The 24,707-nt window shown below is 58.1% G+C and overlaps 8 protein-coding genes across 8 annotated transcripts; 4 read left to right on the top strand and 4 right to left on the bottom strand.

The window, feature by feature from the left end:
- Window positions 1–95: 95 nt before the first annotated feature.
- On the bottom strand, window positions 96–371 carry PHYSODRAFT_362813 (hypothetical protein; the record flags this gene model as incomplete). The annotated part of the gene is made up of 1 exon (XM_009539840.1): window positions 96–371. A coding segment is annotated over one exon (276 nt), but the record flags the coding sequence as incomplete, so codon positions are not given.
- An 855-nt stretch (window positions 372–1,226) lies between these two features.
- Window positions 1,227–5,061, bottom strand: PHYSODRAFT_341522 (hypothetical protein; the record flags this gene model as incomplete). Its single annotated transcript, XM_009539839.1, has 5 exons — window positions 1,227–2,362; window positions 2,404–2,646; window positions 2,739–2,875; window positions 2,959–3,977; window positions 4,027–5,061. The coding sequence occupies 5 exons, from the start codon at window positions 5,059–5,061 to the stop codon at window positions 1,227–1,229; spliced, it is 3,570 nt and encodes a 1,189-aa protein (XP_009538134.1).
- A 2,023-nt stretch (window positions 5,062–7,084) lies between these two features.
- PHYSODRAFT_531106 (hypothetical protein) lies at window positions 7,085–10,465 on the bottom strand (the record flags this gene model as incomplete). Its single annotated transcript, XM_009539838.1, has 1 exon — window positions 7,085–10,465. The coding sequence occupies one exon, from the start codon at window positions 10,463–10,465 to the stop codon at window positions 7,085–7,087; it is 3,381 nt and encodes a 1,126-aa protein (XP_009538133.1).
- A 30-nt stretch (window positions 10,466–10,495) lies between these two features.
- PHYSODRAFT_364601 (hypothetical protein) lies at window positions 10,496–10,771 on the bottom strand (the record flags this gene model as incomplete). The annotated part of the gene is made up of 1 exon (XM_009539837.1): window positions 10,496–10,771. A coding segment is annotated over one exon (276 nt), but the record flags the coding sequence as incomplete, so codon positions are not given.
- Window positions 10,772–11,118: 347 nt separating this feature from the next.
- Window positions 11,119–12,833, top strand: PHYSODRAFT_341520 (hypothetical protein; the record flags this gene model as incomplete). Its single annotated transcript, XM_009539836.1, has 6 exons — window positions 11,119–11,217; window positions 11,962–12,105; window positions 12,168–12,235; window positions 12,283–12,302; window positions 12,335–12,423; window positions 12,480–12,833. The coding sequence occupies 6 exons, from the start codon at window positions 11,119–11,121 to the stop codon at window positions 12,831–12,833; spliced, it is 774 nt and encodes a 257-aa protein (XP_009538131.1).
- A 108-nt stretch (window positions 12,834–12,941) lies between these two features.
- PHYSODRAFT_341519 (hypothetical protein) lies at window positions 12,942–13,738 on the top strand (the record flags this gene model as incomplete). The annotated part of the gene is made up of 2 exons (XM_009539835.1): window positions 12,942–13,110; window positions 13,149–13,738. 2 exons carry the CDS (start codon window positions 12,942–12,944, stop codon window positions 13,736–13,738), a joined length of 759 nt encoding a protein of 252 aa, XP_009538130.1.
- A 174-nt stretch (window positions 13,739–13,912) lies between these two features.
- Window positions 13,913–14,989, top strand: PHYSODRAFT_246670 (hypothetical protein; the record flags this gene model as incomplete). Its single annotated transcript, XM_009539834.1, has 1 exon — window positions 13,913–14,989. One exon carries the CDS (start codon window positions 13,913–13,915, stop codon window positions 14,987–14,989), a length of 1,077 nt encoding a protein of 358 aa, XP_009538129.1.
- An 875-nt stretch (window positions 14,990–15,864) lies between these two features.
- Window positions 15,865–17,625, top strand: PHYSODRAFT_531968 (hypothetical protein; the record flags this gene model as incomplete). Its single annotated transcript, XM_009539833.1, has 2 exons — window positions 15,865–16,824; window positions 16,969–17,625. Coding segments are annotated over 2 exons (1,617 nt in total), but the record flags the coding sequence as incomplete, so codon positions are not given.
- Window positions 17,626–24,707: the final 7,082 nt, after the last annotated feature.

Raw genomic sequence — 24,707 nt, 5'->3', positions numbered from 1 at the left:
GTGTCGCCCGTGAGGCGGCTCGAGAGCGTCAGCGGGTCGCTGCTGTCGTACCAGCCGATGTTCATGTGCAGCATGTGCTTGAACGCGGCGTCGCGCAGCGCCTTCATCTGCCGCTCGGACGAGTTGACGAACACCACGTACGCCACGTAGTCGGTGATGAAGAGCGCCACGGCGATGTAGATGTAGTCGAGGGAGGCCTGGTTCACGGCGTCCATGTCCACGCCCCCGTCCGCCTGGGCGAAGGCCCCGATAGCGTCACCGAACACCAGCGCCATGCACGGGAACAGTGCGCCGTTCACACCGGCCATCAGCACACCTAAGGACAGCAGCAGGTTGTCTCCGGCCGTACCATAGCGATAGAGCTGCCGGAAGGGGATCGTGGGCAGGGGCTTCTTCTTGCTGTCTGTCGCTGTGTCATCAGGCTCGGAGGCGACGCTCTTGTTGGCGTCGGACTTTCGTGAGACTTTGGACACCTCGGCATGAGCGACAGTATCGACAGGCGCGTTGGCACGCGGGGTCATCACCTGTACGTAGTCGTGCTGTGACACAGGATCGGTTCCATCTCCGACAGCCTCGGGGTGGAGCTGCGGAGGCGCCATGGTCGACTGGTTTTGATTGAGAGACGAGCTCTCGGAGACGGAGCCGATTGAAGTATGAGACGAGATCGTGCCTGCCTGTGCAGTGCGGTGTCATCCGCCCGGTAAGATGGTGATGCCCTCTACTATATAAAGGAAACCTTCTGCGAGCTGGAACTGATCAGTTGGTTTCACACTTCATGCTAGTTTACGCCCGATCCGTCCAGAGTAACGAGGTGTCGTACGGAGTTGGCGGCAAAACGCTTGATGCTTCAGAGTTCTGACGGCTAGACATGCACATGCATTCAGCACCAGCACCAGAACCAATGCATTGTGAGCCGTTCACAACTCTCCTCCAACCACTAAATCTACTTGAGTTGCGGTCGTTACTTGGCGTTTTCGCTGTCCGACCGCGCGTAATCGACAATCGGATTGCTAGATGGACCGTTACTAGCGCCGCAACTCGGAGGTTGAACAGTCTGATCCCCTACCTATTACCGGTGGCAATAATACCCGCATCGCTCAGAAGAGTGAAGTTCTCCTCTACAGCTTCCGATGCTTAGTCCATCGATCGTAAGCAACAACGCTTCATGTAGCAAAGAAAAATCTACGGATGTGTATCATTTAGAACTTTGAGTCTGTCCAACCCAGCTACGACGCCTTCTCGACAAGTCTCTCGTAGATACCCTTCAAGTTAATCAGCTCCTGGTGCGTGCCCTGCTCCGCGATCTTGCCTCCACTCACCACATAGATCTTGTCCGCCTTGCGGATCGTCGACAACCGATGCGCGATGATGATCGTCGTGCGCCGCTTCAGCGCCACCACCTTGTCCAGAGCCTCCTGCACCACCTTCTCGCTCTCCGAGTCCAAAGCGCTCGTGGCCTCGTCCAGCAGCAAGATGTTGGGGTTCTTCAGGATCGCGCGCGCAATGGCGATGCGCTGCTTCTGGCCGCCAGACAACTGCTCACCCTTCATGCCCACCTGCGTCTCGTAGCCGTCCGGGAACTTGGTGATGAAGCCGTGCGCGTTGGCCATCTTGGCGGCTTCTTCGATGTCCTGCTGCGTGGGTTTGTCCGCGAGTCCGTAGGCGATGTTCTCGGCGATGGTGCCGATGAAGAGCGTGGGCTCCTGTCCGACGAGTCCGATCTGGCTGCGCAGCCAGTTGAGGTTGAGCTCTTTGGTGTCGACGCCATCGAGCAGCACTTGGCCCTCGACGGGGTCGTAGAAGCGCTCAATAAGAGACACACCCGTACTCTTACCACCTCCACTAGGTCCGCAAAAGGCCACAGTTTGTCCAGCCTCGATGGTCAGGTTGTAGTTACGCAGCACGGTGACTTCCGGTCGCGTCGGGTAGCGGAAGAGGATGTTCTTGAACTCAATCTTCCCTTGTAGTTGATCCAGACGGCGGCCTCCTTCCTGGAAGGAGTCAATCGGAGGCTCCCGGTCTCGAAGGTCCACAATCGCCTTGCCCGCCTTCAACGCGTTGTCGGATTCTCCCATGAAGGAGGTCGCGTTGCCGATGCCCTGCGACGCCATCATGATGGCCATGAGTGTCCGCATGAGTTCCTTGAACGTGATATCGCCGTCGTCTACGAGTTTACCACCGAACCAGAACGCGAGCGCACACGCTGCGAAGAGAATGAAAGACCCAAAGCCCAGAGCGAAGCCGTTGACATGAGCCTCCCGACGACCGCGAGTCAGCGGCTCCTGAAGAAGGTCTGAAAACAGTCCCGATAGCGATTTCTCGAGACCGAGAGATGCCACCGTGCGGATGTTGCTCAAAGCTTCTGAAGCGTGAGCGCCTCCGATAGTTCGTCCGACAACCCACCGGCAGTCTTCATGTGCTTTCCACGCGCGGCTTGACCCATGATCAGGAAGGGGAACACCACCAGCATCACCAGCGTCAAGAGCCAACTACCGAGAGCGAACGAGATCACCAGCGCAGCGACGAACGTGAATAAAACTTGGACGACGCGTCCCTGCGAGTCACCCGAGATCAGAGCAACTTTCGTGGCGTTTGTCGACAGATCGGCAGTGAGCGCTCCCGTGGCGTTCTTTTTCAGCCGATGTTCTGTCGGCATAAAGCGGTGAAATGGATGTCCCGCAGCCGAGACGTGAGCTTCTCGGCCATGTACTTGAAGCAGTAGTTCTGCACGGCAGCACTGAGGAACACAACGATCGCTCCACCGATGTAGCAGAGACCGTAGATCATAACGTCGTGCTTGAGGTCGTCCAGAGGAGATTGGTCGTGGGAAGCTTGGTACTCGGTGTACTTCTCCGTCATCGTCACCACCAGCTCGCTGATTAAGACAGACGAAATGGGCAGTGCAGAGCCCATGATCGCAGATGCAACGATTCCGGATACGAAGGCCTTCGGCTCAACGCAATCGCGTCAAAGATTGAAAACTTCGAGGAACTTGTGTCGTCCGTGGACGCGATGTCGAACGCTTTGAGACCAGCTTCGTCGTCGTAGGCAGAACGACTGCTTGGTCGTCGATTTAGTGTCGGGTGGTTTGGTCCAGAGTGATTTTCGCTGGTCGTTGCAGCTTGAGCCTCGCTGAGGTCTTTTTCCTCTTGGATTTTGGCCAGCTTGCGGTAAACTCCGTCGTCGATCCTGACCAACTCGTCATGAGGTCCTTCTTCCACGACATGGCCACCATTCACCACAACAATCTTGTCCGCGCGACGAACTGTGCTCAGCCGATGAGCGATCACCAACGTCGTCATGTGCGTCTTGTCCATCAAGTCGTTCAGTGCAGCCTGCACCACGCGCTCACTCTCGGCGTCCAAAGCACTCGTCGCCTCATCCAATACCAAGATCTTCGGTTCGCGTACGATAGCACGAGCAATAGCAACGCGCTGCTTCTGACCTCCAGACAGCGACACACCCTTCTCCCCCACCAGCGTGTCGTACTGCTCCGGCAACGACATGATGAACGTGTGCGCGTTGGCCAATTTGGCCGCTTCGATGACCTGCTCGCGCGTGATCCCCTCTCCGCCAGCCGCGATGTTCTCGAAGATACTGGTCGCGAACAGCACGGGCTCCTGCGACACGAGTCCGATCTGCGCGCGCAGCCACTTGACGTTGAGCGTCTTGATGTCGCGTCCGTCAAGCAGAATAGAGCCGCTGCTGGGGTCGTAGAACCGTTCGAGTAGCGAGATCAAAGTGCTCTTGCCTTCTCCACTTGCACCGACAAACGCGACAGTCTGGCCAGGTTCAATGGTGACGTTGTAGTCGTTGAGGATCTGCACGTCGGGGCGACTCGGGTACGTGAAGTTGACGTTGAGGGCTTGAATGCGTCCAGCACAGGACTCGGGTTTATCTCCAAAGTCTTCATTTGACGCGTCGATAGCTGACGGCGTGTCGAGGATCTTGTAGATCTTTCCGGCAGCTCCCTTGGGCTGAAATGTTGGGCTTGATCTGTCCAAGTGACATCGTTCCCAGCAACACTCCGAAGAACGCCTGAAACACGTCGGAAGGTGTAGTCTTGGCGCGCGCAACCTTCGCCCCACCATACCAAAGCCCGATAGCGTACATCAACCAGACGCAGCCGATGAAGAACCCGAAGGCGATCGCTGAGAGCTTCCCGACTTGAATGTTGGTTTCTTCTGCCGCCTGGGCTCGGTCGTTGTACTTGGTGATAGCGCGCTTCTCGGCATTGAGCGACGACACGGTGCGGATGGAGCCGAGCGTCTCCTCCGCCACGGCGCCGGCCTCCGCGTACATCTGCTGGGCGTGCACCGCTCGCTTCTGCATGACATTGAGCAGGACGCCCATGGAACCGACCATGAAGGGCATCAGGCAGGACATGACGAGCGTGATGTCCCAACCGCGCACGAAGCCGATGGTGTATCCGGCGAAAAACTGGCAGGTGAAGCGCACCGCGTCTCCGAGCTTCTGGCCCATGCCGTCCTTGACCTTGACTGTGTCGCCCGTCAGTCGACTCGATAGCTGCAGTGGGTCGGTCTTGTCGTACCAGCTGATGTCGAGGTACAGCAAGTGGCGGAGCACTTCGGCTCGCAGCTCCTTCATCTGCCGCTCGGCCGTGTAGGCGAAGAGCACCCCCGACGAGTAGTCGGTCACGAAGAGCGAGATGGAGATGAGGAAGAAGTCCAGCGCTGCAGTGTTCACGGCGTCTAGGTCCACGCCGCCGTCCGCCTGAGTGAACGAGTTGATGGCATTGCCGAATACAATTGCCATGAACGGGAACAGTGCCCCGCCGATGCCGGCCATGATCACGCCCAGACCAAGCAGGGCCTTGTCCATGGAGGTGGCGTACCGGTAGAGCTGCGAGAGCGAGACGGTCTCAATTGGTTCAGGGTCTGCGGTCTCCGATGCTTGATCATCGCCATCTTTGGCATCGTTGGCGGGGTCCTTCTTGTTGAAGTTGTTGGGCAGTTTGGTAGTCGAAGTGGGGGTCACCACTTGACTGTAGTCGGTGGTCGGTACTTCGACGTCGTCCGTCTTGACTGGGGGCGGTGCCATGGTTGGGCCACTGGTATCGAAAGTTGCGGACGAAGCTTGGAAGTGGTGGGCTTGCGTGTTAGACGGCGAGTTTGGGAATGACCGAGTGACTTGGGGCCGACCGCCAAATTCGTGGTGCCGCCAAGTCGTTGCACGCAATGTTTATCCCGGTTTGGGAACTGAGATAAGATATGATTGTGCCGGGTACAAACACATAGGCATATGTTTTAGCGTGTTATAACAGTACATACAGGGAGCTAACAACTTTACCTCAATATACATGTGGTAATCCTCACCGACTCAGTTGCCATGACCATCGCAATCATTCTGCCAGTCGACGTGGGGTCGTTCAAGTTCCATGTATCGCACCATGATATACAGTACATCGCACCATGATATACTTACTGTACGTGCAGCACAGGGTTCTTGAACGGTGACCCTAAGCATGCCCCTAAAATTGGAGCCCCTTGAGAAATGAAGATTTTGGCTTTAGACATAAACCCACGGAGAGAGTAAGGCTATACCATCATTAGCGCGTTGTCCGAGGAACCCAGTGCTGTGAATAAGGTGTATTTAGGTTACTTACACCACGCTGGTTATTTATTATTCCTACCACGCCGTGCTGAACCTGAACTCCCTTCCGTTCTCTGTATAGCATTTGAGATCGGGGTACAAGACTCGACTAAGTCAGACTCCTAGGAACCCAGTGCTACCCTCCTGCAGCACCGTAGGCGCAGTCGATATCGAGTTATGGATATGGGTATTTTACCGTTCCTGACCGCAACAATATATATTTGGTGTAATTTTTACACGTACTTAGTGTACATTTTCCAGCTGAAGTCGAAGGGTTGCTCGACAATGTACCGTATCCTCGACCCCTCGGGTTCATTAGAGGAATGGACGACGCCCAAAACCACACTATCGGCCTATATGTCAAGCAACTCCCGCGAGAGTTGATAGACCTAGCATATCCCCGCCTCACATCTGGTGAGACCTAAATGTGGTCTCAATAAACTCGGCGGCACTTCAAGGTATGCGGCCTCTGATTTGGCAACTTTAGTAGTTTTAGCTTTGTTTTTGTATGATCTTATCCGGAAGGTACCACATCGACCCTCAACAAGTAACCTTCTTTAAATCCTGGCATATATCACGAACCTTCGACATACAGTACCTGTGCAGCTTTGATATTTAGAGAAAAAAATAGAGATTGATTATGACACCCCCTTAGGGTAGTTTTGGGCGGCGTCCAATGGATCAGCTCTTCTATTCTAATTCATTGTTCGTTTCATTCATCAAACTTTTAAATTACCTTTGTTTTGCACATACATACATACATACATACATACATACATACATACATACATACATACATACATACATACATACATACATACATACATACATACATACATACATACATACATACATACATACATACATACATACATACATACATACATACATACATACATACATACATACATACATACATACATACATACATACATACATACATACATACATACATACATACATACATACATACATACATACATACATACATACATACATACATACATACATACATACATACATACATACATACATACATACATACATACATACATACATACATACATACATACATACATACATACATACATACATACATACATACATACATACATACATACATACATACATACATACATACATACATACATACATACATACATACATACATACATACATACATACATACATACATACATACATACATACATACATACATACATTATCGTGCTTGTAAAGTTCCAGGTCGCACTATGCCGTGCAGCCAAATCGAATTTTATGCGTTTCTTTAAGTCGTACACGGTTACGGCCCGCGCCAAAACGCGGTCTACTTCAAAGTTGTAGAAACCAGAACGTGATCTAACACGGCGCATATATACATGTGCATACAGTAGTTTTCGAGTCTAAATCAATTAAGCAACTCGAAACCACCCCGCACAAACACGTTAGATATCCAGTTACTCATACGTATTCAACTCGCGGATTGCTGAACCAACTTTGCGTAGATACCCTTCATATTAATCAGCTCCTGGTGCGTGCCCTGCTCCGCGATCTTGCCTTCACTCACCACGCAGATCTTGTCCGCCTTGCGGATCGTCGACAACCGGTGCGCGATGATGATCGTCGTGCGCCGCTTCAGCGCCACCACCTTGTCCAGAGCCTCCTGCACCACCTTCTCGCTCTCCGAGTCCAAAGCGCTCGTGGCCTCATCCAGCAGCAAGATGTTGGGGTTCTTCAGGATGGCACGCGCGATGGCGATGCGCTGCTTCTGGCCGCCGGACAACTGCTCGCCCTTCATGCCCACCTGCGTCTCGTAGCCGTCCGGGAACTTGGTGATGAAGCCGTGCGCGTTGGCCATCTTGGCGGCTTCTTCGATGTCCTGCTGCGTGGGTTTGTCCGCGAGTCCGTAGGCGATGTTCTCGGCGATGGTGCCGATGAAGAGCGTGGGCTCCTGTCCGACGAGTCCGATCTGGCTGCGCAGCCAGTTGAGGTTGAGCTCTTTGGTGTCGACGCCATCGAGCAGCACTTGGCCATCAACCGGATCGTAGAAGCGCTCGATGAGCGAGACGCAAGTGCTCTTGCCACCTCCACTTGGTCCACAGAACGCGATGGTCTGACCAGCTTCAATGGTGAGGTTGTAGTTGCGCAGCACGGTGACTTCAGGTCGTGTTGGGTACCGGAAGCTGACGTTCTTGAACTCAATCTTGCCCTCGAGATGAGCAGGGCGAAGACCAGATTCATCGAAGGAGTCAATAGGCGGCTCGAGATTCTTGATGGCAACAATCGCCTTGCCCGCCTTCACAGCGTTATCAGAGTCACCAAGAAAAGAAGCGGCACTACCAACACCTTGCGCTGACATCATGATCGCCATCAGCGTGCGGATGAGCTTCGCGAACGTGATGTCTCCATCGTCGACCAACTTGCCTCCGTACCAAAAGACGAGCGAGTATGTCGCGAAGACGATAAAGGAGCTGAACCCCAACGCAACACCGTTCAGTCGCGCCTCTCGACGTCCACTAGCTAAGGGCTCTTCAAGCAAGTCCATGAACTTATTGGTCATAGACTTCTCCATGCCCATCGAAACAACCGTTCGGATATTGGTCAGTGCCTCTGATGCGTGCGCGCCGACATCTGCCAGTTCATCGGACAGCATATTTCCATGGCGGACATGGCGCATTCTGGTCACTTGCCCAATAATAAGGAGTGGGAAGACAGCCAGCATCACGAGTGTCAGCAGCCAACTGCCCGTCGTAAACGAAATGACAAGCGCGGCGACAAACGTGAACGCTGCCTGTACGACACGGCCTTGAGAATCCCCTGAGATCATCGCAACTTTCGTGGCGTTCGTCGACAAATCAGCTGCAAGAGCCCCTGTAGCATTCTTCTTTTCATCAAAGAAGCCGATGTTCTGCCGGCAGAGGGCTGAGAAATGAATGCCTCGGAGCCTTGAAGTCAACTTTTCGGCCATGTACCGGAAGCAGAAGTTCTGTGTAGCGTTCGTGATGAACAAGAGCACAGCCCCTCCAATGTAGCACAGCCCGTATATCCTGATGTCGCTAGAGAGATGGTCCAGGTACGAGTGAAGGCCGTATGTCTGGTAGTTGGTGTATGCCGTAGTCATAGTTGCAACCATTTCACTGATCAGAATAGCCGAGCAAGGCATCGAGAATCCATTCACGCCTGCAGCAAGTAAACCAGTGACGAAGAACTTTCGCTCCGGCCGACTGAACTCCAAAGCGTCCACAATCGTAAATGTGCCTTCCGGTTCGTTTTCGTTGGCCTCCTTCAACACTGCGCCGTCAACAAATCGGTCACTCCCAACCGACCTGGTACTCAGTTTGCGAGTCATCTTCTCATGAGCATCGATACCAGCTTGAATTAATGCCGTCGCTGCAGCTTCAGCTTCCTCTTGAGCCTTTTCTTCTTGGATCCTGTAAAGATTCTGGTACACTCCATGCTCAATTGTTACCAGCTCATCATGCGGTCCCTCTTCCACAACATGGCCGCCATTCACCACAACAATCTTGTCTGCGCGACGAACTGTGCTCAGCCGATGAGCGATCACCAACGTCGTCATGTGCGTCTTGTCCATCAAGTCGTTCAGTGCAGCCTGCACCACGCGCTCACTCTCGGCGTCCAAAGCACTCGTCGCCTCATCCAATACCAAGATCTTCGGTTCGCGTACGATAGCACGAGCAATAGCAACGCGCTGCTTCTGACCTCCAGACAGCGACACACCCTTCTCCCCCACCAGCGTGTCGTACTGCTCCGGCAACGACATGATGAACGTGTGCGCGTTGGCCAATTTGGCCGCTTCGATGACCTGCTCGCGCGTGATCCCCTCTCCGCCAGCCGCGATGTTCTCGAAGATACTGGTCGCGAACAGCACGGGCTCCTGCGACACGAGTCCGATCTGCGCGCGCAGCCACTTGACGTTGAGCGTCTTGATGTCGCGTCCGTCAAGCAGAATAGAGCCGCTGCTGGGGTCGTAGAACCGTTCGAGTAGCGAGATCAAAGTGCTCTTGCCTTCTCCACTTGCACCGACAAACGCGACAGTCTGGCCAGGTTCGATGGTGACGTTGTAGTCGTTGAGGATCTGCACGTCGGGGCGACTCGGGTACGTGAAGTTGACGTTGAGGGCTTGAATGCGCCCGACGCACGACTCTGGTTTATCTCCAACTTTCTCTTTCGACGCGTCAATGGCGGATGCAGTGTCAAGTATCTTGTAGATTGCCGCCGCAGCTCCCTTTGCTTCAGCTACGGCCGTGATATTGGGCGAGATCTGCGAGAGCGAAATCGTCCCCATCAACACACCGAAGAAGGCCTGGAACACTGTGCCGGGCGACGCCTCCGCTCTCGCCACCTTAGATCCACCGTACCACAGCCCCGCACCATACATGAGCCAGATGCTGCCCATCATGCAGCCGAACACACACGCCGAGCGCTTGGAGATGGCGATGTTGCCCGTCTCCACCAGCACGGCGCGCTCGTTGTACTTGTCGATCGCGCGCTTCTCCCCGTTCAGCGAGGCCACCGTGCGGATGGAGCCGAGCGTCTCCTCCGCCACGGCGCCAGCCTCCGCGTACATCTTCTGAGAGAGCACGGCGCGCTTCCGGAATAGCCGCACCATGTACTTGAGCGAGAGCACCATGAAGGGCATAACGCAGGCCATGACAAGGCTCATCTCCCAGCCGCGTGCAAATCCGATGATGTAGCCGACGAAGAACTGGCACGTGAACTTGATCGAGTCGCTGAGCTTCTGGCCCATGCCGTCCTTGATCTTGACCGTGTCGCCCGTGATGCGGCTGGACAGCTCGAAGGCGTCGCTGCGGTCGTACCAGCTCACGTCCATGTAGAGCATGTGCGCGAAGACCTGGCCGCGCAGCGCCTTCATCTGGCGCTCGGCCGAGTTGCAGAACAGGATGTAGGCCAGGCAGTCGGTGGCGAACAGCGCCACGGCGATGAGGAAGTAGTAGAGCGCGGCGCGGTTCACGGCGTCGCGGTCCACGCCGCTGTCCGCCTGGGCGAAGGCGTTGATTGCCGTGCCGAAGACCAGCGCCATGCACGGGAAGATGGCGCCGTTGACGCCGGCAAACACGGCGCCCAGCACGAGCTGCAGCTTGTCGGCGGGCGTGGCGAAGCGGTAGAGCGCCAGGAACGGCAGCGACTTGTCCTCCGCCAAGAGCGGCGCGCTCTGTGCAGCGGGCGCATAGGAGACGGAGCTGCTTCTGCTGGGGCTCTTGGGGGTGCCCTTCGGCGTCGCGAGGGCTGCGTAGGGCGCGTGGAGCGGGGACTTGGAGCGCGACATCTTGGACGGTAGCAGGTCTTGGACTGGGGTCTCGAGCTGGAGCTTGAGCCGCCTGCGCCCGACGCCGCAATTTGCCGAATGAGCGCGGACGTCCGGCGATCAAAGCATCAAATTGACATGGATCCCACAGTAGGAATGCTGGTCGTTCTGGTGTTAAAAACGGGGCACATGACGGATTTCGCTAGTTTTACGTCGGGATGTTGAACCCCCGATTTGCTTGGGGCTCACGAGATGTGGACGCGCTGTGCTGTCTGGCTGTGGACGCCGGAGGTGAAGGCGCTGGCATCGCGCTTTGGGTGGCGAATGGAGGCGGCAGCACGTCAAGTTTTTTTATCGCTCAACATTCCGTTTGATCCGTGATAGGGGGCGTATGAGTGTTCGCAAGCGATCCCAGTGGGATTCCCACGGTCTTACTTAAGTAGTCGATTACGTATGGACCAAAAACGCAACTATTTAGTCTGGTCTATTTCTGGCGGGACCAATTCGCCCCCGACAGTGCTCGAAAACTCTCATGTATCCCAGCCACATCAGGGAATCTTTAGCTCTCAGCTTGACAGATCGAGCCTCATCTCCGTGTTCTGCTTTGCTATATTATTCACTTTGGAATCCGCAGAAACCAGCTACAATGGCCGACCTCGCCAAAACTGACAGCAGTCGTGCAGCCGTTCCCATCGACGCAACCAATACGTGCGTTGCTGTTCAGCCAGTCACCGAGCTTCGGACGTCTCATTCGGTATCGATGCATGATCCTGACTATTGATGACTACGTGGACATCAGCAACGCTGTCCTAGGGACTGGAGCGTCAGACTAAATCGAAGTACGTCACACACCGCTTTATTGTTGCTTTTGTTCCGGTGTAACAGTGTAGTGGTGCGAGTGAACTCCCAGCAGGCAGCTGTGCCTGGCACGTGAGTGGGGTTGACTCCATACAGCACGTGGCGTGCAAGCGGAGAAGGAAGGGCCCAGGAGAGGTCCGGGATCGGGATTCGTTGGCGTAAATTTGGACCAATCAAAATCGGTGACTTTGACTTGGCCTCAGTATGGAAAAAGCGGCGAGTTGGAAATCGGGCCAAATAGTGTGGAGTTGAGTGACAGCAGTGTCGAGTCAACATTGAAGAAGCGAGAGAGCGACAGAGTGCAGAACAGCGAGCAGTCAGAACAGAATTTGCGGCCAAGGGCGCAGGTCAGGACAAGTGACGAAGCGGGCCACAGGAGGTTTCTCCCCTGTTGGTTGCGGACGAGCAGACGAGCAGCGAGTGCGAGGTGTCGAGGGACGGCTTCGTGCCGCCGCTGATCAACAGACCAGAGCACGGGTGCGGGTGAGGCTGGCGACGGCTACGGGGTCGGCGCCACCCAACAGTCCGGAACGCGCGCGTGTGGGTAAGGTTAGTGACGGACACCGACGGACCGAGGCACGGCGGACAAACTGAACGAGCTGAGCGAGCTGAGCGAGACGGACAAGGCGAACGAGACGGACGAGCTGAGTGAGACGAACGAAGCTGTAGTGACATTAATAAATAGGGACGAGAGTTCCGGCTACTTCGCGGTGGCCTACAGGTGTTGGACTTTGGGCGACGACTGCAAACGACCGACGCAGCGTGGCTATACGATCTGCCTAACAGCCGGGCAAGACATGAGGCCTGTTTCATGGTGGTCATACAGGGGCCTCAATTGAGCAGAGCGAGCGAATTTGAGAGTGCCCCAGCGACGGAGAAAACGAGCATGGCGACTTTGGTGCCTACGCGCGGCAAGAAGTCCGGGAAGTCGAGGCGTGTCACCCGACACTCACCCAAGGAATTGTTGACGCGAACGGATGACGACGACGCGTCGGGCCGAGGCAACGATGACGACGAAGATGAACATGAAACCCAAGACCCTCCGGGCCAGACGAAGCCGCACGAGGACGAATAGACGAAGGCGACCGATCACGAGGAGTCCGAACCGGCGCCAGCGTCCGAATAGCTGCACGAGAGAAGCACGGAGCCTGAGGAGCACACAAGTCAAAGGCCAACGGGTGACATGACGTGCGAGCACGCTATACGAGGCAACGAAGGAACGATACCGGTACCCGCGGAGGAAGTAGCGGCGATCGCCACTACGCTGCACCAGTTGACGACGGTCGTGGCAAGTCTCCACGTCCAGGTTGCGAAAAACACGCGTAGTCGAGGGCAGGCGCGCGCGGAAATGGGTGCTCATCAGTGCGCGGTACGAGAGGTGGTGCTGCAGCCCAACGAGGAGAATATGAGTGGCAGTCAGAGGCGCGTGGAAGTCGTTTCAACGGCGGCGAGCCGTACTCCGGCAGGTCCAGTGACGACGGAGGTGCCGCCGACTACTTCACCAACAACGACAACGACGGCGACAGCGACAGCGACTATAGCACCGGAGATGGCAGCCATGACGGCAGCCATGCAGCAGCTCATACGATGATCACACGTCTGCAGCCACCAACGCCGAGCAATGAGGCGCACGGACAACGATCTGCACCGCGTGAACGAAGGAAACGTGATGAACGTGTGAGTGTGACGCCTGGAGCGCCTGACGACGGCGGAAGCTCTTCTGAGTCAAGCAACAGTTCGAGTGAGAGCAGCTCGGGTGACGACAGCGACGGCGACGGCCAAGGTGATGAGAGCGACGGTGGCAGCGACGAAGGCGGTGATGGCGGCGGTTCGGGCGGTGGCTCGAACGTCGATGCTAACGGACGGCACCGACGGAACGGACGACGAACGCAACGTGCGCGAGAACCACGGCGCAAGCGTGTCAAGGATCTGGAGCTTCCGACCTACACGCCTTCCCCGAAGGTATCTGTTTTGACGTGATCGATCGTGTCGATCTGGTCCTCCAAGGAGCTGAAGAATCCGGACGAGGCAAGTGGTCGGATACGGCGCTCTACTACATCTTAGGCAACAAATTGATGGAGGACGCTGCCAAGTGGTGGGTCAACATGAATCGAAGACTGCCGAAGAAGAAGAGAACTTGGTCGAACATCAAAAATGGCTCTGCTACGCCGCTACGGCGAGCGCAAGGACAAGTCGGCGGCAGAGTGGCGAGTGAACATGCGCCCAATGATGCCCGGAGAAACGTATGCAGACTTTGCGGCTGGGCTGCGCGACGTCATCGGACCTAACAACATGCATGAGCGCGTTCTGCTCGCGCAATTTTATCGGTGTCTGGATAAGACCACGCGGAAGCTCGTCCAGCAGGAACCGAAGCCGAAGACGCTGGAAGAGGCCGTGGAGAAGGCCACGGAGATCGACGACCCGATGGATAACGTCGCCCAAGAAATGTTGAACAGCGGCTTGCCGTGGGCAAAGGCGCCGAGGCCTTACTTGATATCGATGGCTGGAACGACGGGACAGACGATACCTGGTATTGGCGGCATGGGCCTGCCAGCCGGAATGTTGAGCAACGTGGACACGAGTGAAGGCGTCGTGGGCACGAAGGAAATGGAGCACGTGGCGCTCTTTACTAACCCTCAAAGTGTCTATAATAAGGCGACTGGTACGTGGGATCCGCCTCCAGGACATGTCTGGAACGGCAAATACTGGTATGAGCCCCGAAAAACGGAGAGGAAGCGAGCGGCCGCGAAGGCGACAACGAGCGGCAGAGCGGCTACTAAGCGACCGGTCAAGACGCGGCCCAAGCACGAGACGGATGAATCGAGCGGCGACGAGTCGGACGCCAAACCGCGCAAGAAGTTTAAGGCGGCTGTCAAGCAGGCTGGGGGCGACAAGCGACGCGACGCGACGAGGACGACGGCTGCGACGCGGACGAACAGTACGACGAGCGACACGGGTAGCCGAACAGCGGTGTGTGCTTCCATTGTGGGCAGCCAGGTCACTGGGCAACGGCGTGCCCCAACGAGCCGAAGTGCTTCGCGTGTCATCAGACCGGCCACTACGCACGCGCGTGTGTGGTGTAGTACCCCGCGGAAGAAGTGGGCGCGCCGGGCGTCGGAGGAAGAAGGCGCCGGGACGCGAGTGATGGACTTCGACGCGGCTGATGGAACGCGACGCGGATTGATGGGCGTGACGCAGGGCCAAGCTCGACGGGAAAGTCGGCGTGGGTGATGGGCCGTGAGACACGGTGCCAGAATCCAGTGCGACGCGTAATCATCCGACGGGTCGACCAGCGCACCCGGTTCTGCAAAACGCGCCGACCCTAAACCCCGCCGAGCAAAACGCGCCGACCAAGACGCGCCGAGCAAAACGCGCCGACCCTAACCCCCGCCGACCAAAACGCGCCGAGGTAAGATCTTGATTGCGCCACGCAAACCAGGTTGAAGGACGGCAGTGCAAGCACGACAGAAGTAGGGATAGGTAGGCTTAGCAAGCAGTAGTACAGAGTAGCCAGTAGCAAGGACATAGGATAGGGTAAGGACTCAGTCCCGAAATTTCTCTGAACCACAAAGACCTCCCGTCTTCTCCGAGGTTCCAGGGGAACCACCAAACGCCGGCAAGTAGAGCCGCCTCGATATCGCGGCCCCCCGTCGTTTGCTGGTTCGGGTGCTCACCCCCCACAGACCCGTGCTGGAACAAAGGCACGTTAAACGTATACCGTTTAGGTGGGCGCCCGATAACGCGCTGCCTAGGCGAAGGACCGCACCGGCCTGATAACCGCCGTGCACAAGACCCCCCGTGTAGGCCCGATAACGCCACACAAGCCCCAGGAAACGCCGGCCTGATAACGCCGCACGCCCGACGGGAACGCCGAGGAAACGCCGGCCCGATAACGCCGCACGCCCAAGGCTCGACGCCCTACGACAAGGAACAAGCGTCAACACAAGAACCCCCCAACTCCGAAGCCTGCGAAGACTTGGGCCTGTATTTCGAAGATACGCTACTCCAACAACCGGGAATAATTTGCTCAACGCGACCGCTATCCAGACGCGCCGAGTTTGTGCGAGATCGCATTCGCGAGGTTTCTGCGAGGGCGCTACTCCCCAATGGTGCCGCGACCTGGGAGTACTACTTCGAATGACTGGCCAACGATCCAAGAGGCATCGGAGGCAGGTGCGCAGGCGGCTGGAAGGTCGCCGACCGCAAGAGAGCACAGTGAGAGACCTGTCGCGTCGTGGGGCTCTGAGGGAACCTTCACGACAGGCCACGGGGCCAGCGACGACCAGGAGGGCTACGAAGAACAGTTTGCCGTTCCCGATGCGGCTCCCGACGAGGGAGCCGCGAAGGGCCGCGACGCAAGTCGTGGTCCTACCGGTCGGAAGCCTGCAAAGGCCGACGACCAACAACAACCCACCGCCAAGGCAGCCACGAAGCGCAAGTCGCCCAAGAGGATGAAAAAGAAGCTGCGCGCGCCGGACTCGGCGGAGGAGTCGCTGTCCAAGCCGCAAGGCAAGGACACGGGACGTCAGTACACCGTCGAGGAGGTACGGTACGTCGTGGCGCGCATGGAGCTCTTCCGTCTGCTAGAACAAGACCCAATCTTGGTCTTCCTCAAGCCCATGCTGATGAGCAACTTCACGGGCCCCTTCGTCGCGCCGGACTTCGATAGTCTCACCAGCGTTGCCCACACCGCGCCGACTCTCTTCCAGATGCTGCGTGACTCGGGGTTCGTGCTGGGGGCTTTCGAGATGGAGAGGCTGTGCGATTGGGACCTCAAATCTTGGTTACGTGCGATTCGCGTCGTGCACGAGCCCTTGACGATTCTCGCCGGATCCGTCAAACAAGACGCGACGAGTTCCGCGACGGGCCAAGACGCGCCGAGCTCCTCGGCGGGTCCAGCCCAGACTTCGACGACCACGCCCTCGCCTCCACCTCGATACCAATCGAGCGTGGACTCCGACAGCAGTTTCGAGTCGCCCAAGCGCATGCCCATGAACCGGCCGCCGCGCGTCATGCAGCTATCCGCGGCGCCCACACACACAGAGGTGACGAAACCCGCCGAGGAGGTGCTTCCCAAGGCCTTGAGAGAATCTATCATCAGGCTGATGCAGACGACAGTGATGAACACCCCGCGCGCCGACACGGCCGCAATTCCGACGGGGCCGAAGCCGCCCTTGAATCCCACACCCACGGTGGCTCGCCCCCAGGAGGCAGCGGATGTCGCCATGGAGTCGGTCAGTTCGCGTTCTTCGACGAGGTCCATAACTCGATGCGACGCGGACGAGGACCCCGATGACCTGTTCGACTTGGACATCGGAGTGCCAAGAACCGCGGCCGCCGTCTCGACGGCGACAGCCGGCGGCGTAGCCCTCGCCCGCGTACGCCTCTCAGCATCTTCCGAGCTGAAAGAGTTCTCGGGACGGGACGCCAGCGAAGAGAAAGCCAGACTGTGGCTCAACCGTCTGAAGTCCGCCGCGCGGCGTGACGGGATGACGGGCGAAGAAGTGTGCTGGCAGATCAGCGATCTAATGAGCGGCCCTGCGCGCCAATGGTATCTCCAGTTGCCCAGGAAGGTCAAGAAATCATGGACCGAGCTGATGGAGCAATTCCGGGTGCAGTACTGCGGCAAGGGCGTGTCAATGGCCAGTCGCTACTACCATGCGGCTCAACGCCCCGACGAGACCCCTCTGGATTACTTGTACCGGCTCAACGTCGCGGGCATGAGGGCCAACATCCCATACGCCGAGGGCACGACTGAAGAGAAGCGCGAACACGTCGAGCATTTCATCCGGACGCTGAACACGCAGGAGGCCGAACTCGCCTCGCGTCTCACGCTGATGGAGGTCGCCGACTCCGAGGCGCTGGAGAAGAAGCTGCGTGCCCGACAACGTGGATTGGTTCACCAGAAAAAGACTCTCTTCGGCTCGAACAAGTTCCGCCAAAAGGCGCCGACCCCGCCGATTCAGCCGGCGCGCGCCGTGCATGCGATTCACGTCGCGTCGGACGAGTACGACTCGGAACGCGAAAGTCGCGACAGCGACGATCGCCAGTACGACCAAGACGTGGCGAACGAAGATCGCGCCAAGTTGTTCGTCGCGGGACAGGCCCCGCCGGGAGAGCCAGCGCGTCGCAACTTCGATCCCGACGACTCGGGACGCGACCGCCCGCGGTGCCGCCACTGTGGTTCACGTCGCCATGTCGAAGGAGACTGCTGGAAGTTGTTGACGTGTCAGAAGTGTGGTGGCCAGCACCCGACGGAGCGATGCTTGAGGGTGTGCAAGGCCTGCGGTGACGTGCACGAAGCCGGAGAATGCCCGATGGAGGAGTTCTTCAACCAATTGCGCCAGTGGTTTGACCCGAATAAACACGCGGGAATGCTGCCGCCGGCCGCCGAGAAGATGTTAAACTAGGACGCTCGCTGGCTTGGAAACCAGTACGAGACGAGCGACCTGTTTCCGTCTATGCATATGTGACCAAGAAGTCGCGAGAGGTGCTTAGTGAGAGCCCGACTTCCCTGAATGATAATACATGTGAATCCAACCCGGAACGTACCACGCAAGAACGCGCGCCGCGAATCTCGGCGGTCCGACGTACGACGGACGACGAGTTTGCACGTGAACCACCCCTGGACGAGATCGACTTGCAACCAGGAGAGCGACGCGGATACTGGAAACATTACGCGCCGCACATGTGGTACAAGCAGGCCAAGATTCATGGAAAGCTGAACAACTGCCGTGCTGTGTTATTGCTCGACACAGGTGCCGAGGTGTCCATCCTGGACACCACCGTTGCTCGTGAGGTAGGCTGCCTGATTGACACGGAGATCACGCAAGAGTGTGTGGGAATTCGTGATGAGACATATTACACGGTGGGGAGAACCAGAGTCAAGATTACCTTGGCTGGGAACTTGGTGTACTACATGCACCTGTGGGTCGGCGACTTGGTCGGCCAACTCGCAATCCTGGGAATGAACTTCATGGTGCCCGCTGGAGTGCGCATCGACACTGCGGATGGCACGGCGTGCCTCCCCGACGAGGTGCATATCCAGATGATCGGACGAAGACCGCTATACGGCGCACGGATGCACCCGGTCAACGTCAAGACGCCTGTAAGGCTCGAACCAGGAGCCACGCATGAAGTCGCTGAGGCCGGATCGAAATGCGCCGTTCCTGTGGGTGACACGGGCAAAGTCGTGGGTGACTACCTTTGTCCAGGGGAGAGTCGGAAAGAAAACGTACCTGCGTGTCACGAACATCGGAGGCGCAGCGATAACCCTCGACGCGCATGAAACGCTTGGGTGGTGGACGCCGTCTGACGGCCAGCCTCGGAACCGTGGATTCGTCCGACTGGGCTCCACCCGGTACCAGCAGTGGCAGAATCTGGCGTACGGCGCGACGCGCGACGCGGAGGAGAACTGGATCCCAGCCGAGCTCGACAGACCGATGACGGATCGCCCCTCATACCCGACGCCTAAAGCCATCTTGCGGCCGGAGCCGAGACAACTCGGGACGCGACGCGCCGTGACCCCAGTGTTGGCGGCTGTCGCGGAAGCGCCGAAGGGAAGGGGGGTAGACTTGCCACCCGACGACCACAAGCCGGATACGGACGAGGAGGCGGTGGAAAGCGAACCCGATATGCCTCCGACTGTGGCTGGAAGCGCTGCGATGGAAGAATCGCCGGAGTCGGAACTCGCCGAGCCAAAACTCGACGAGCCAAAACTCGACGGACCAAACCCCGCCGAGCCGAATTTCGACGAGGTGAAACCTGATGAGCAGGAGGAAGACGACGCGGTCCTCATCCACGAGGGGTCCGACCTCTTCGTAGAGGATCTCGAGTCTGAGATGGCAATGCTGCCAGACCTCTCGCTGACCGCCGAGGTGAAGATCGAGGACTTGAAGGTCGGCATGCCGACTGGACTCCCGCCCGAGGAAGCCGCGAGACAAGAAACGCGGCTACGCCAAATCATCTTGAAGCGACGGAAGTGGTTGATCGGCAAAGGCAACGCCTTGCCGCCGGCCGCCCTGGGTGTTGTCTGCGACATCGACGTGGGCGACGCAAAACCCGTCGCGCAACGCGTCCGGAAAAGCCCGCCGCAGTTTCGAGAGAAGGTCGCCGACTTGATCAATGGGCTGCTGAGCGCGAGGATGATCCAGAAGTCGAAGTCGCCGTGGGCGTCGCCCATTGTCGTGATCATAAAGAAGAACGGCGTCGATATCCGGCTTTGCATTGACTACAGGCTCATCAACGGGCTGACACAGTTGATGATTTACCCCATGCCGCTCGTCAACGACTTGCTCGAAGACTTGGACAAGTATCTGTGGTACTGCTCCCTCGACATGGCGAGCGGCTTCTGGGTCGTCCCCATGACAGACCGGGCCCGGCTCACCTCAGCCTTCATCACGCCGATGGGACTGTACGAATGGCTGCGTATGCCGTTCGGGCTGTGCAACGCGCCGCAGATTTACCAACGCTTGATCGACAACGCGCTCTACGGGTTCATGATGCTGTCCCCGGATGACAGCACTCGGGACGTCTTTGAAGACGGCGAACCGGTGAAGCCAGGTATTCACTCCGTTCTGGGTCGGAGGTCGTACATCAACGACATCCTCATCGGGGGTACGTCGTGGGACGACCTGTGCGAGAAGGTCGAACGCTTGCTGGATGTCTGCGAGCAGTGGTACTTGTCCATCAGTGTCGAGAAGAGCGAGTGGGGCATGTCCAAGGTCGACTACCTGGGCCACCGAGTCTCAGGACTCGGTCTCGAGGCGAAGCCGAAGAATCTGGAGTCGCTGACGTCGCTCGAGTTCCCGCGCACGCTCAAGGGCCTGCAATCGTTCTCCGGTAGCCTCAATTACTACCACCGGTTCATTGCAGATTTTGCGGTGTACGCAACCGCGCTGTATTCGCTGACGGAGACCGACTTCAGCGACTACGTCACGCATCCAGAAGTCCGCGGACATGAGAAGTGGACGCACGCGACGCGCGCCTTCGACGCGCTCAAGGCAAAACTCGCCGAGACCCCAATGTTGAAGCACTTCGACGCGAACCGAGAATCCGTCGTGATCGTGTACGCCAGTGACTGGGCCATCTCAGGGGTGCTCACGCAGGTCCACGACGAAGTGTACATGCCTGTGAAGTTCACCAATCGTACGTTGAAGCCCAACGAGCTGAACTACGACATCGTCGAAAAGGAGATCTTGGCCCTGTTGCGCGTCTTAAACGAGTGCTACACGATGCTAGCAGGGAGACCGGTCCGCGTCTTGACACGTCACACGACACTCGCCTGGTTGTTCCGGTCCAAAGGACTACAGGGGCGACTGTCACAGTGGGCCGCGATCCTCTCGCCGTGGAAGTTGGAAATCTGCTGATCCATGAAGGGAGAAGAAGAACTCCTCGGCGCGCTGGCCGCGAGCATTACCCCGCGAACCTTCGTCGACGCGGCGCTAGAAGCGATCGCCCCACGGAGATGGTCGTCCAGGATTGTAGTCATTCCAGTCCCCGACGTGGCGCGCGACGAGGTCTTGCACGTTTTGAGCTTTGACGGATCGGCCAAGGCGAAGCGAGAAGGCGGAGCATACAGTGTCGTCATTTGGCAGCTGCCGAACTGGGAGATCGTGCGCGCCGCGTCGGGATATGCGACGGACCTCACGGTCAACGAGGCGGAATACCTCGGGCTGCTGCTCGGATGTTCTCTTCTAGAGGAGCTCGACGACGTCACCCGACTCGTCGTATGCGGAGACTCCAACCTTGTCATCAGGCAGATGCGGGACGAGATGGACTGCAAGTCCCCGGGGCTGAAGCTGCTGCGACAAAAGACTCCAGCCATGGCCGCGCCACGAACTCTTCCACGTACGACGAGACTGAAACGCGAGTGCCGACATGCTGGCTGGACAAGTTCTGCAGCGTCATGGAGGCCGCAACGCGCACAGCCCCGAAGAGATTCAAGATCTGAAGACGCTGAATCGCTTGGAAGAAGTCATCCGACCACGGGCATCGAGTCCCGGCATGGCGTCTCCAGCCAGTCCCGACGCGGATAATCTCGACGCGGAAAACCTCGACTCGGAAAATCGCGACGCGAAAACGCGCGGCGCAAATGACCCCGCCGGGAAGGCCATGGACGCGGGACTCGGGACAGCACAAGTCCTCGCTGTGTCGACGCGCTCGGCTGCCGCACGCACGTCAACACGTAGGGTCCGACCTCCAGAAGTCTTGGAGGAGCTGGTGGTGCAACGACTGCGCCTGGACCGCATCCGCGTCGCCCAGGACGAAGAGGTCTGGATCGTCAACCTCAAGAAGTATCTCCGCGGCGACGTCGGAGACCTATCTCGGCGCGAGGTGAAGAACTGCCAAAAGCTTGCGCCTCAGTACGAAGAGAGCGAAGGCGGGCTGCTCGACTACCAGCCGAGAAACGACGATTCCGCCGAGGATCGCGATGTGATGATGAAGCTGGTGATCCCGGAGACTCTTCGGGAAGATGTACTCCACCACTATCACGCGAGCCTGGTAGGCGGACACCAGGGTATTGGCCGCACGTACCAACGCGTGAGGCGCCACTTCCATTGGCCAGGGATCTTCAGAAGCGTCCAGCGCTACGTCGGCGAATGCACCGACTGCGAAACGGGAAAGGGTCGGCCGACCATCCAGGGCGAGTCGCCGGGCAACATCGTCGCGACGTACCCGTTCCAGGTCATTGCCATGGACCATATTCCGTCGTTGCCGGCATCCTACAAAGGCAACACAGAGCTGTTAGTCTGGGTCGACCTCTTCACGAGGATCGTCATGGTCAAAGCGAATGCGTCACGAACCGCGCAGACGGTGGCCGAGGCGTACGAGGAGGCGGTGTTCAGGCGCTTCGGCGCGAGCGAGGCTATCCGCCACGACCGCGAGCCGGGCTTCATGTCCGACTTCTTCAAGGCGTTCAGCAAACTCATGGGTTAGAGACAACGAGCGACGCTTGCTTATCGTCCCCAAGCCAACGGTGCTGCAGAACGGATGGTGCAGACGGTTACAAGAGCGATCAAGATGTACATCGCAGATGTCGACCAACGCGACTGGGACGAATACGCCGAGCGTCTTACCTGCGCGCTAAACACGTCGCATGACCGGACGAGGAATGAAACCCCGTTCTTCTTAGTGCGCGGCTGGGATCCTCGGTCGACGCTGAAAGCGACGCTGGCCGTCGGGAACACGTCGACCCGGGACGCCGAGGCGAGGCGGTGGAGGCTCCGTATCCAGCGACACTACAAGGTGGCAAGGGCACAAGCGTTGGAGTTAGTCCGAGAGGCCGTCGAAGAGAGAGCGCGTCGATAAACTGAAAACGCGACGAGGTATGAGATCGCGACGGGCTCGCAAGTTTGGCTGTACCTGGATCAGGTGAAGCCGGGGTATGCGCACAAACTCGCGCCCATGTGGCACGGACCCTTCCGCGTAGCCGATCTGGTCAGCGCGTTCGCAGTGCGCCTCGAGACGACAGGTACACCCTATCAGCTGTACCCCGTCGTCCACATCTCCAAGCTGAAGCCCGTCCGGGAATTCCCGTCGCGACCCGCGACGCAGCTGACGGTGCCGGCCGAGGAGCGCTTCGACTTCGACGAGGAGCTCTTGCCGGAGGATAGCTGGGAAGCCACGCGCGAGCTGGAGGATGACGTCTTCGAGGTCGAGAAGATCGTGAATGTGCGCGAGGGGCGGGCTACCCGGTATGGGCGCACGCGACGCGAGTTCGAAGTCAAATGGAAAGGCTACCCGGACACGACGTGGGTCGACGAGCTCGATCTGAATTGCGGCTGGTTGCTGTACGACTTCCTGCGCCAGCGCACGGGACGCAACCGGTTCGAGGCGATGCAGTCGCACGAGCACGCGGAGGCGGTGGAGCCTGGTGGGTGAGCGCCCACGGGTGCGACTAAGTCGGCGGGGGGGGGGGGGGCTGCCGACGGGAGGACTGGTGGGAAGCCTCGACTCTGGGAATGGCCGGAGCGAGGGATTGGATGAGGGAAGTGAGGAGGACCAGCCTGTTGCTGAAGATGGGACGGCGGAGGCCCGTCTCATAAAAGATGTGGAGAAGTGGAAAGAAACAAGGGAAAAGATCAAGGCTACGTGTTGAAGTTACGGCTACAACAACAAAACGCGACGGACTGCAACGATGGGCCAAGACTCAAACCTGCTGGACAAACTTACCTGCAAGACGCGGCACATGGAAGGCTGGGTGATCGCGCGTCACTCGGCAGCGTACGTTGGCGTCCATCTCGGCCACAGTGAGCGGCGTCCGATAGAACCGGCGCCAGGGCTCCTGCGCGTCGATGTCGTCGAGCGCGGCTTGCAACGTCGCGTGCTGGAGGCCTGGATACCACCGTCCGATCGACGTGTGCGCGGGCGGAAACTGAAGCACCATTGGGGCCAGCAAGAGGTCCATGTCTGCGAGCCCTTGCTGGAACAGCCCTACCACCAGCTGCAACAGGCTGTTGAGGTGGTTGCCCGCGTGTGAGCGACGCGAGTTGCGCGCCGTGCGCCACCTTTTCCACGCCGCGCCCTGCACGAAGAGCTCATGGGTGGCCTCCCAGTACGCCTGAGCCCAGTGGTCGATGTGGTGCCGGAGCCGACGTAGGAATGGGCGGAACGCCGCGTCGCCGGACGCGAAGAGAAGCGCCTCAGCGGCTTGAGCGAGGTAGTGCCACGACCGAGTCGCGTATAGCGCGTCCACGTTGGCCAGAGTCACGAGGGCGCGGTTCCAGTTCGAAGGCGCGGGGGGAACACGGCGCGGAATGATCCAGCCGGGCGGCGGCAGGAAGAGCGTTCGCAACTCCTGCACGGTGATGAGATGAAGGCGGAGACGTCGTACCCGCTTGGGCCAAGGAGCGTAGCGAGGCTGCCGCCAGCCAGACGGAGTTCCGGCAGGCGGAATCACAGGGTCGAAGAAGGGCGCCGCCGGAGCACTCCCCGCCGAGCCGCTGGA

Source organism: Phytophthora sojae (assembly GCF_000149755.1).
Source record: "Phytophthora sojae unplaced genomic scaffold PHYSOscaffold_14, whole genome shotgun sequence".
Taxonomy (NCBI): domain Eukaryota; phylum Oomycota; class Peronosporomycetes; order Peronosporales; family Peronosporaceae; genus Phytophthora; species Phytophthora sojae.
This window is presented reverse-complemented; position numbering and strand designations above follow the sequence as displayed.